At 39.1% G+C, this 12,500-nt stretch overlaps 1 protein-coding gene and 1 pseudogene across 1 annotated transcript; both read left to right on the top strand.

Annotated features, from left to right (window-relative positions):
- LOC138053795 (uncharacterized) overlaps nt 1-12,500 on the top strand; it is a 463,628-nt pseudogene that overhangs the window by 241,932 nt on the left and 209,196 nt on the right.
- On the top strand, nt 1,966-4,617 carry LOC138051000 (uncharacterized). The gene is made up of 2 exons (XM_068897199.1): nt 1,966-2,086; nt 3,479-4,617. Exons 1-2 carry the CDS (start codon nt 1,966-1,968, stop codon nt 4,615-4,617), a joined length of 1,260 nt encoding a protein of 419 aa, XP_068753300.1.

Below are 12,500 nucleotides of genomic sequence, written 5' to 3'. Positions count from 1 at the left end.
AGTGAAATATTTCAGGCAGTGACTGTACAAAAGCCAGGCATCTTTATATATATTTGTATAGTAGTACAGTTAGATTTGTCAATGTGTGCAAGCAACTATCACAAGACTTGGTTCTGATCAAGAAATAAAATTTAATTGAATAGTACATGTACTTGCCCATTCTTTAATATTGACAATTTATGTCAGCCTACAACCTAAGTAAACTAATTATCTAGGCTCATAAACGGTACTTTCATTTCCTTCTAACAACTGGACCATCACATTTGAAGGATAAGATAAAACAAATTGCAATCTTTGAAACAACTAAAGGAAACTGAACATGTCAACAACGACAACTTTCTCGGGCTGAAGTTACCTATTTGTTATTATCATATGATATGCACACATTTACTTCAAAAAGATTGTCACCACAACTATGCAATATAAAAGTTCAGTCATTCTGATCAGCTCGCTCCTGTCCACATACGTCGCCAGTTGTCTCATGGGTTTGGAATTGCGATCTTACCCTGTGGTAGATGCATGAGGGCAAAGGTCTTGTGTTTTCCCATCCCAAAGGGCCAAACAACCACCTAGCCAACCAGCGATAGGCCACAGCTCTGAGAAACCTGAAGATTGTAAGATATTTACTAGGTTCAATAAACACCGAATTACAACGGCAACATGGAATTAAAACATGCTGACAAGTATTGTATTGGACTTTAAAGAAAGAGGTTCATGTGTAAGCTCTTCTAGTTTAGGATATGTGACCTCTCACGTGAAAATGTTCCTTGCGGTATCCGTGCAAACGGCCAAATGCGCGGCAAGTGGACAGATAAAAACGGGTAGGAAAGTCGTTCTCACGGGTGGCGTGAACGATTGAATGACCAGAGAAAATTTTGCACAGATGAACCGCACAACTGAACGACGGAAGAAAACTTAAAAACGGTAAGGTTGCAAGACTGAACGGCCTAGCAAATTTTGGTGACAAATGAGGTTAAACAGCATTGAACATTACGAACGACACACCGGGTTATTGAAATAACAATCGAAAACATTGCAGGACGCACAATTAACAACAATAAGATGAATTGGTTAATTATACGTGTGAAATCCGAATGGAAAAATAAGGAATATGGCCAATATTGCGTTGTAAATCACTAATCTCTTTTGATTGAAGAAAAGGAAGTGTTTCCTTTGGGGAAAAACAACAGCTGAAAACCAGACTTTCATCTGTGTTACACGTTAACTATGCGGTTACTATCACTGTGGTTGATTTCATAAGACTTACTCGGATGATGCATATCGCAATACAGTACTTAAACATCTTCGTCATAATAGAAACATTGCCGTTTGCTGATAGTGATAATTTTCCACTACATTTATTTTCGGTACTAAAAGAGACAATATTTGTGAAGACATCTTGAACAGATCATTATTAATTTCAATAAGCTTACATCCAAAGGATGAGTTGTAAAAAAATTGCAACCGTGTATTGCAATCTGAAAATCGTTTCAATATTACGTTGTTACACCATTTTATGTAAAATATTTCGTGGTGATTTAGATAGAGATCGTTATAAGACATTTATTTATCGGCCCGAGTGCTTAGTAGTTCATCAAATTTTGTCCATTCCAGCGGAACATGACAATCCGGAAACCAACAGCCCGCAACTCCTGACAGAAATTTTCATAAAATGGTAGGTGAACATCAGTAAAATTAATTTTAATTTATCACTATAACGCTTCAGCGATTCTTTTCGAACGGAAAAAAACAGCATAGCAAATACTCAATGTTCAACACAAACACATTAATATATCCATGCGTAGGAAATTGCATTGTCAAACGTGACACAAAAGTAGAAAGATTTCAATTTTTGCAAACTGAGACGGCAAATAATTGAATAATTGTTCAGCAACTGAAAAGAAGTGTTGTCTTGGTAACTGCTTTGGTCGTCATTTCGTGCATCTAAAATCACACAATCACAAAATGGAGGAATCAGCAAGAGATGAGGTGGACTGCAATCAGACTGAAAGTACGGAAACTATCATTGCTAAAGTGCGAACGTTTCTGCGAGAAGGGTGTGGATGTCATCGAGGATTAACAGGTGGTCAGTGTTGCAATGATTTTTCACAAGAAACCGTCCTAAATAATGTATACAACTGCCTGGAATTATCTCACAGAGAGTTGGATTTGGTCATCTTAGCACATGTTCAAGCTTTTACGGCGGCCGAAGCAACCGGCGAAAAAAGAAAAAGAAATCCGCCCTACAGCTTTCTTTACCGGTCTCAACCCATTTGCAAGGAGATGTTTCTCAACCTGTACGGCATCAGTAAATCACGTTTTCAGAGGCTTGTTGATCATTATAATAATCATGGTGTTTCTGTGTGGATGTATGGAAACAGCCGGAGGCTACCACACAACACACTACCAAACGCCATTTTTGAAGATGAGCAACTTCGCTGACGAAAATGCTGTTCTGCTTCCAGGAAGGATCCCTGGTTTTAAAGTTGAGGACATTCGGCCTCTCTCATCGAGTGACACTAAGATGCATGTATGGAACGCGTTTACGAGAATTTGTAGGGAGTCAACCAAGCAAGCTGTCAGCTATACGAAATTTATCAACCTGTGGAAGCAATTTCATCCAAACCTTGTCGTGGCTAAGCCTATGGCCGACCTATGCTTTACTTGTCAGCAGAACACATATAAATTACTTCGAGGGGCTAATCTTCCGGAGGAAGAAAAGAGCGAGTGCGTTCAAACACAACAAGCGCATGCGCACCGCTGACCCGGGATGGAAAAGTTGTCACGCATCATGGCGTTCGGACATGCTGTCCAAACGCTCCTGTTCTTTTGGTTTTTAACCAGGGTTAATCCCTCTCCAGCGAATCAAATTTCTACTGATGACCTGTCTACTAAATCTATGCGCTATACTTTTGCGAGCTACTTGATTTCTGGATGGCATTGGAGCATTTACACCGAACGATTTCTACAACAGCCCTGCTCTCAGACAAAGTTCCTGCATAGGAGAGTAGCTTACTACAATTCAACGGCTACATGTAATCCTGTGTTGCTAAAACTTTCCCTCAGCATGGACGTCCAGCCGAACCCTGGACCTGGAATCCCTAGAAAAAACGCCACTCTACGGTGTTTTCTTCAAAACGCTCGGAGTTTAAAATCTATGCTTAAAGGAGAAACAAGAGACTCTCCTCGGAGATGTAAGCTACAAGATTTTCAGGAGCTCGTTTACAGAAATCGCTTGGACTTAATTGCAGTTACAGAAACTTGGTTAACTTCTGATATTTCTGGTGGAGAGATTCTCTCAAATGGCTATCAGATTTTGAGAAACGATCGTCATGACAGAAAAGGAGGTGGAACGCTACTTGCCATTAATAATTCTTTATCTGCTACACGCATTGATACTGTTGGCCCCATTTCGATTTTGGACTATGTAGCGGCTCAATTGTGCCTTAAGAATGATCGTAAATTAATTGTGATACAGTAGTTATCTACAGACCTCCCGATTCCCCTGCTGACTGGATAAACAGCTTTGGAAACGATTCTAATGTTTTGATTCTTGGCGACTTCAACATGCCCAACATTAACTGGATCGAGGGCTCTGGATTCTCGAATGCATTAGATCTGGCTGATTTTTGTGACTTTCTTGGTGACAAAAATTTATTTCAACTAGTCACTGAGCCGACCAGAGCTCACAATATCTTGGATCTTGTTATTACTAATATGGAGGATTCTATTTCAAGTTTAGAAGTTTCCAAAGACTTGTCTATTCCATCAGACCATTATTCCGTGATATTTGACTTGCAAATTTCCCACTGGAAAATAAAATCAAGTTTAAGAGTTGTTTACAACTTTAAGAAAGGAGACTTTGATTCCTTGAGGTCACTGCTTAAATCAACGTCTTTTGATGACATTTTTCAGAACAATGACATTGAAACTTTCTGTTCTACTTGGAAACAAAGATTTATTGAAGCCGGCGACAAATGTATTCCCAAGTTAAGGCTGAAAAGCGCAAACACTTCACCGTGGATTGATGGTGAAGTCATTCATTCTATTAATAAGCGCAACACCTTCAGAAGAAAAGCAGCTAAAAATAATACCACAGGCGTATGGGAAAGAGTGAAGCAATTGCGTCGGGAAACAAAATACCTTATCAGAGCCAAATTTAACGGCTATGTACAGAAGCTCACTTCAAGCGCTTCTGGACTCAACAAGAATAAGATTTGGTCCTTTTTTAAGGCTAAGACCAGTAAGGGTTCAATACCCGCAACTGTTGTGCACAATGGGATAAAGTTATCTTCTCTTGATAAAGCGGAAGCTTTTAATAACTTCTTTGCTTCCACTTTCCAGCAACCAAGTCTGTCGTCTGCTCTACCTTCCATACATCCTGTTACTACCTCCCTCTTATCAGATATTCAATTTATTGTACCTGAAGTTTTACAGAATCTGCTTTCTTTGGATGTTTCCAAATCAGCTGGACCTTATGGTATACCAGCGCGCCTCCTCAGAGAGTGTGCTGTGCAGATTGCTCCATCCTTGACCGACCTTTATAACTTGTCGCTGTCCAGTGGTAAAATTCCAACTGAATTGAAAACAGCCAATTTGCGAAGAAGCAACACGTAATTTCAAAGCATTGGAGAACAAAATAGACATCGATGAGCATCATGAAGCGTGCTCGGTGACAACTTCAATGCACTACTCCTTTGACTTCGCTCAACAAGTTCACATCCAGAGTAACCCGATGCAACCTGGTCCCATCTACTTTAAAACACCGCGGAAGTGTTCCATTTTTGGAATCATGTGTGAGGCTATCCCTCGGCAGGTGAACTACCTAATTGATGAAGCTAATGACGTAGGAAAGGGAGTAAATACAACAATAAGTTTCGTGCATCATTTCTTCGAATATCACGGACTCGGAGAAATGTCTGTTCACCTCCATGCCGACAATTGTTCCAGCCAAAATAGAGGACAATAGAGGACAATCCTTCAACTGCATTTGTCTGTAAGATACTCATTTCTGATCGCTGGGCACACGAAGTTCGGTCCCGATCAATCTTTCGGAATCATCAAGAGATCTTACAAACTAACCTATATTTAGTCACTTTATGAATTCGCAAACATGGTCGAATCATCAACAACGGGTGTCAACAAATCGCAGCTGGTTGGAACACACGATGGAACAGTTATCGTGCCAGTTTATGACTGGGCTTCTTTCCACGAACGGTTCTTCAAAAGGTTACCGAATATCAAAAGTTACCACCACTTTCGATTCTCCAAAGACGAGCCTGGTAAAGTTTATGTTAAACAGAGCAGCTCTTCTCCTGAAGAATCTTTAATGCTGTTAAAGAATCGAACCGTCCTTCCCCCAGCCTCACAGCTTCCAGCCAAAATAGATCCTACAGGGCTGAGCCAAGAACGCAAGCAATATCTTTATCAATAAATCCGACAGTTTTGCAAGCCTGCAACAGAGGATCTGGTTGCGCCAGCTCCATGAACGTATTAATGACAAAAGAACTAAAAAATATTGTTTAGAAACCCAAGAATTATCGTTGTTTAGCCACTTCGAAATTTGTGTCCTAATATTTTGCAATTTAATTCCTCAGTTTTGGCTCTAAGTACGGTATTTAATCTTTAAAGTACACCGCCACCGTAATAATCTGAACTCCTAGCGTGAACAAGACCTTTAATTATGTAAGACAACAGCTGTGAAGCAAAACGTAGTAAACCAGAGCCGACCATTTCAAATACAGTGCTAAATTTCAGTTGCAATAAATTCAAAGGAGTTTCGCTATGAGTTTACTTTGAATTTGCAAGCTGACAGATTTGAATGCATCAAGTTATGATCCTGTGACTGCACTGTTTGCTATCGCCCCACAAGACCTGATCTTGCTGCAAACTTGTCAGAAGCCGACAAGTGAAGATTTTTGTTGTCTGTCGACAGAAAGTCCGCTAGTGTGCGTTGGCTTTGCATGTCATTTGAAGTCGCAAAAAAAAAACCTTTTTAACTGTACGGGGGATAAAGATGAGAAATGCATCGTTAACAGTAAACTGAAAGAAAATTATTGTGTGAAGTCCTTCTCTTCCTCTTTCACTGCGAATAGAATAATTATAACACAGCAAACCAACACGATGGCCAGTGAGTGTGAGACGAAACGCGCAAATTTTCGAGCGAAATTTCGTTGCGATATAGCGAAATTTCGAAAGCTTATCGAAAGTTCGCAGTGAGCATTTGCATTTTCATATACATGTAAGTTAATGTTTGAAAAAGGCCCGGCGGAGCCCTCATAAGAGACCACCCTGGGAATTTGCGTGACCAAAATTATAAACAATAGAGGGTCGTCGCTTACGAAAGCTTTCAGCAAAAGTCTCTAGGATTTTAAAATTATTATTGATGATAGAAGTGAGAACGCATGTTTTATGAGTTCAATGAGTCATGAGTCAATGTGACTCTCAGTCAATATAGCAATAATTTGTTGATTAAGCCTAAGGCCTCGTTTCAGTGATTAGGCCTAAGCACTCTCTGAAATTTTAGCTTTCATTTTATGGTTTAATTAACTGCACTTACTCATTGACTCATTGACTCATAAAGACTTGACACTCGAAAAGATAACGTCCGGAAATGCACCTATTAAAAAGTGGAACCTTCTCTCTTCATTTACGGGAATGGTCGCGTATGAAAGATTTCAATTAGAATTGAAGTGACATTTTGAACGTGTAGCCGCTGCCTAAAACTTTCACCCGCTATTTATTTATTACCCTCCTACAATATCTCAATTTCTTGACTTAACTTGTTGAATGTTTCTTTTTTAAACGCATTATTGATGGCTTTACCCAATTTCCACGGGTGATAACACATATTCCGAGACTCTTGAACATTTGGTCAACAAGAAAGCTTAATATTTGTAAAAAGGCTAAATGAACAGTTGACTATAAAAATAACATTTTCCAGACTAAAGATATAAACGAAATTGAGTACAAGGTACGTGTAGATGGAGAGGCTGCTAACAACATTTTTCGTGCAGTGCGGCACTTTGAATTGATTTTGCCTTTGTTCTTCTTTCGTAAAAAAATGTGGCAACACAAGTGCCCTTCGGTCTCTGACTTTAATAGGGCCTGCCTTATGGTTTTCACCCTTGTCGGTGTAACACAAGTGCTTATTATTTCTTCACTGACTTCTTGGGGAAGGCTAATCCTTGTTTGGCACCAGAATTATCCTTATCAGTAGTAGGCTGATACTCCTCACGTAGTTCGTTCATGGTGAGATGATCTATGGTGGTTAGTTCTGCACTCCTGCCTGCTGGTGGGTCTGTCGTGTCTGCGATTTCATCATCCCATTCACGAATGACTGTGGATTCGAGCTGGTGAAAATATCAACAAACAGAGAAAATTAATTGAAAAAACTAGCAATGGCGACTGTGTCTCTGTCAAATACTGCCACGAAAATTGTTGAAGAGTGCAACTGAAAGTCTACGTTAAGACCTTGGAGTTGGGAATGGTCGTGGCTGAGTTTTGTTGCAAATCGATCACATTTCATTGACAAGCGTTGACAGTTAGCGACATGATTCCTATTGTTTAGCCTTACCCAATTTCCACAGGTGATCAACAAGAAAGCTTAATATTAGTAAAAAGGCTAAGTGAACAGTTGACTATGAATTTCCAGACTAAAGATATAAACGAAATTGAATACAATGTACGCTGTTGACAACGTTTTTCGTGCAGTGCGGCACTTTGAATTGATTTTGCCTTCATAAAAAAATAATTGAAAAAACTAGCAATGGCGACTGTCTGTGTCTGTGTCTGTGTCAAATACTGCCGCGAAAATTGTTTGCCAGTCGAGATATTTTTCGTTCTCAAAGATGCGTTCAAACGCAAGGAAACATTATTTTTGAGTTCTTACCGGGTTACACTGGTTGAAAACAATTTGCCCTTCCAGTACATTAAGACGCCTTTCAAGGTCTGAAGCACTCGAATGTCTCGCAATGCCCTCCTCAATTCTTGAGACAGAGGTCTGTAGCTTCTCCAGAAGCTGCAACAATAAAGCGATAGTAGGTCAGAGGAAAATAGAGTTCATCAGAGTACGTTTGGGTTCTCGTCTTTTTATTGGGTCGACAGCTAGATCTCTTTTTTTCCGTTCTACTCAAGGGCGTAGCACGGCCGACATTTCCATTCTTGAGAATGGAGGGGGGGGGGGGAACTAAGGCTTATTCGGTGACTGAAATGCCAGCGGATCAATTATTCCGTTTCGTAAGCAAAATAAGCCGATATGACTTCTTGTTAGTTTGAGGATTTAGTGCGTAAGTTGTTACTGACATACCCAAGTCCAAAAAGAAAAAAAATAGGCCAACAAACGAAAACCCTGCTAAAGCTAAAGCAAAATAAGACCTTAGGATACATTACCTTGTCAAACTTTTCTTGCATCTCCACCTGCTTGTCAAGGATCTGAATGTTGAGTGCCTCGATCCTTTCCAACCTGCTTCTCAGCTCATGGCACTCTTCTGATTTGGTTGCCAGCTCCTGGTGCAGAAGATTGACAAGGTCCTATTGGTGGCGGGTACAGTCACCGCTAACTTGAAGAGACTAAAAGAAAGAAAAATCAAATAATTATAAAATGATCGAAAGACTTCACATGCTTTCATTGAGGAGCTTTCAATCGTTTCCATGTGCTAAATACAACGGTTATTTATCACAAACTAAGAAAATTCCGGACTTTGCTTTCTAACGAATAGGCTATGTATTGATTGAGAGAATGTAAATTTCGCGATGTGCAATCATGATGTCACTTGTTATCTCCAATATATAATAGTACTAACCGTTTTGGCAGGCGCCACTTCCGATATTGGAGGGTCAATAGGCAGCGCGATGTTTTCCTTCCTTGTTGCCTTATCTGACTTCCCGTTTGCGCTCAATGACTCTAAGTCCAGTACTTTGGTTCTCTTTGCTTCACAATTCAATTTCCATTCGAGCTCCCGCTTCTTCTGTTCGGCTAGAAAGTCCTCGTAAGGATTGGTAATGTTTACTTCAATAGGCTGAAAACAGGAAATTTGAAACAGTTAGGCCATCCTCTATTTTACAGTGTATTGAACATTTTGGCGCTGAGGAAATTCCATATGATGTGCGTTCTGGGTTGTGCGTTTCCTTTTTTTTTGTCCTTATTACTTTGTAATAGCGTAATAGTTTTTTTCTCTTGTTTTTTTTTTGTTTGATAACTTAATTCACTGTTCGGCTTTATTCCTCTGCCTGTAATAAAGACGCCTAGTTTGGGCTAAGTCTTAAATATTATACCCAGCGTGAAATATGCTCCCAGCTAGAGAAAGTTTCCATGAGCAAAGAAAAAGGACCCGTAATGACAAAAAATTTATGCAGGTGGATCGAATAACGAAACTGTCGGCAAGTATAGAAAGACCTGTAATAACGAAAAATCTACGCGAGTGGAAAAAATGCCCATAGTATGTAATAAGTTAGCGTAATAATGTAATGATGAAAACTGTCAGCGAGTAGAGAAGGACCCGTAATAACGTAATGACGAAAAATCTACGGGGGTGGAAAGCGTCTCGCTGGAAATTAGAAGCCAGACCAGCGAGATTTTGTCAAAGCCATTGGGAAACACCGTGCTGTTATCTTTTTAGACAATTGGATTCTACATGTCACAAGTTCTTCAATTTGTCAAGGGCAGATTTCACCAAAAAAAATACGGTGTCAGAATAAGTCAATATGCTAACTGTATAAAACCGTTTCAAGCCTTGGTAAGTTGTCGCATCAACTTGCTTGTTACAAAAACTACTCATTCTAGAAACCTCCAACTGTTCTTCAATGTTTGCTTGAGCGGTCTGTGCACCTTCTTTGTCAATTTCTGCAAATGAAGCATTTTCATTGCACTCGTGACTAAATGAACAATGTTAAAAATACATTTCCAGCATTTTCTAGCAAGTACGAAGAAGGATGATATATGCAGACATGAATAGGCCAGCCCTTTTAATGACTGTCACATAGTGTTTTTTTCTTTGATATAGAATTAATTAGTTTTAAAAAGTTTTTTTAAAGCGCAAGACGACTAGTGTGTCAGCATACGATACAACGTTACACATTCATTTTTCAAAGCATTATGAGGTTATACTGGAGTTCACCCCACATAAGATAAATCCCGTTTCTGGATTTTGGAATCCAAGTTCCACTGACAAAGGATTCTCCACAGTGTGGAATTCAGAATCCAAGGCTGTCTTGGGTTACCTTACATGGCTCGATGTAGTCTAGCGATAAAAGATAAGTACCTGAAATGCCACAGTATTTCAAGAAGTTGTGAATTCCATGAGGAATTGAGATCTTCTTTGCTATCACACAATGATCCTCACAAAATCCTTGACCTGTTGAAGGTGAGAGGAGACAAATGCTGGGATAGTTGATAAGATTTTGGAAACCATCAACCTCGATAGGCACTTTCCACATGCAGTGAGGGTACTTTAATTTCCAATTCCCATCTGCTACATAAAGTACTCCACAACCTGTTGAATGAATTGTCAAGGGATCGGTATGTCAATCTCACATAGTTTGCTAAAAATAATAATGACACTACGGAGATTGTGTTAGCCTCTAAAGGTGCTGTTACCCTGTTGAATGTTTCGTGCAACTTGTCCCGCCACAGTGTCGCCGAAACATTTCAGAGTGTAACAGCGCCTTAAGTTGGTAGCGTACTTTTCACATTGATATTAAACTGTTTTTAGCTTTACGCAATTTATTCATTAATTTAGGATTACAATTGTGACAATGAAAAAGCTCTTAAACTTTGCGACAAAATACCCTTTCTAAAGGAAAGTGTACCTGGCCCAAGTGGGAAACGAGAACATATCTTCTTAGGTAAAATTGACAAAATAACATGTAAACCTAACCTTTTTTTTTGACAGCCCTCGGAGCATTCATGAGTGTACAATGTGTTTGTTCTAACATGCTCAATGTATTCCATTGCATCCTCTTCGGTTCCCAGAAATGGATTTCCATGATTTCGTCTTTCAGTGAAAATCCATTTTTGACGTAATCCTAGATCATCTAACTCCTCAACCTGCTCTTGCTTCCAGAAACACTTGGCAATCGTCTTGAAATTTCACCAGGTAGATTTGCTGCATGATTATGAGACGGTTAATGATTGTTAGGGACTTGATACAGAGGATATAAACTCCATGAATAACATAATATATGAAGTTAAAGGGCTGATATTATGAACCTGCATTTTATAATGTGACCTTTATAGACAATTTAATTTGGCTTAATACCCTTGCAAAATGAATTTCAAACTTTCTGTTAAGTTCTGGAAATTTCTAGAAATTGTTTTCCAGTTTTTGCAAGTTTTGGGTTCTTTCAAAAGCTGGAAATAGCTTGAATTTGATAGGTGCTGCCAGAAAATGACAGTTTTTTCCAGTCTTTATTTCTTGCAGGAAACTGGAAATAAACTATTGTCTACAGCTTGTTAACAATTTTAACATTTCTCAAATGAAACAAATTTTTAGTTTATTCTATAAATTGAACTCTTTTCAGATAAAAAGTTAAAGAAATGTTTAGCATGCAGTTTCTTATTATGTATAAAATTTAAGAAGAAAATTCCCTTGTAGAGCCAGACATATGTGAAGGCTATGTAAAGTTTATCACATAACTATGTTGAGCTATATAAAGGCTATTTACTGCTCCTTACGTGCTATGTAATAACTATGTAACTTGCTACATTACATAGTTCAGTCTGTGTAAAGCATATGCCATTAATATTGCAAAACTATTTAAAGGTCACATAGCTCTCTGACATATAGCTTATGAATGTGAATGTGATATCTTTCGAGTTAATACATTTACTTAGCTTACGCAATGTCCTTTAAAGGCTCCAAACTTTGAAAATAAAAGCACTCTGTACACGGAGAAATGAAAAAGAAAGCTTTTATTCCGATGTATTCAATACATGTAGATTGTGAGAAAAACCAATGAAAGGATTACCTTGTTTGATGCTCTCCGAGTCTCATAATCGGCCTTATTCCAAAAGGAACATGATGCATTACTCTCGAAAATTACACACTCCAAGTCAGCACTTAATCCGTTCAATGAACTCCAGTATCTTTCAAATCTTGCTTCTTGTCATCTTCCGCCATCTTGGATAACACACGAGAGACCGGACTGGGAACTAGTGAGTCCTTTTCGTTTTGGTCAGCAGTCAGGAGTAACCAGTCCAGCTCTTACAGGTTTCGCGCGGTTGATCACGCTTTTGTGCTGACGATTTTTTTGTTAGTTGCGTTCGAGGTACAAGAACGCAACCCCTAATTTGTGTTGGGTGTTTTGTGCATTTGTTGGGTGTCCTGTGGAATTAATAAGGGAAGTTTTTTCGAGGTTGCATTTTCGACATCGACACACTTTTGCCTCGCTTTGAGGCGCTTGGTTATTTTTTGCCTCACTTTGACGAACTAACGCACGTGGCTATTCGTGGGTCCTCCACGCTCTCACTAGAATTTTACTTTGTATTAAGCATGGTTCGT

The sequence above is a fragment of the Montipora capricornis genome, chromosome 6 (genome assembly GCF_036669925.1).
Source record: "Montipora capricornis isolate CH-2021 chromosome 6, ASM3666992v2, whole genome shotgun sequence".
Taxonomy (NCBI): Eukaryota; Metazoa; Cnidaria; class Anthozoa; order Scleractinia; family Acroporidae; genus Montipora; species Montipora capricornis.
Note: the sequence above shows the minus strand (reverse complement) of the source record. Positions and strands in the feature narration are given on the sequence as shown.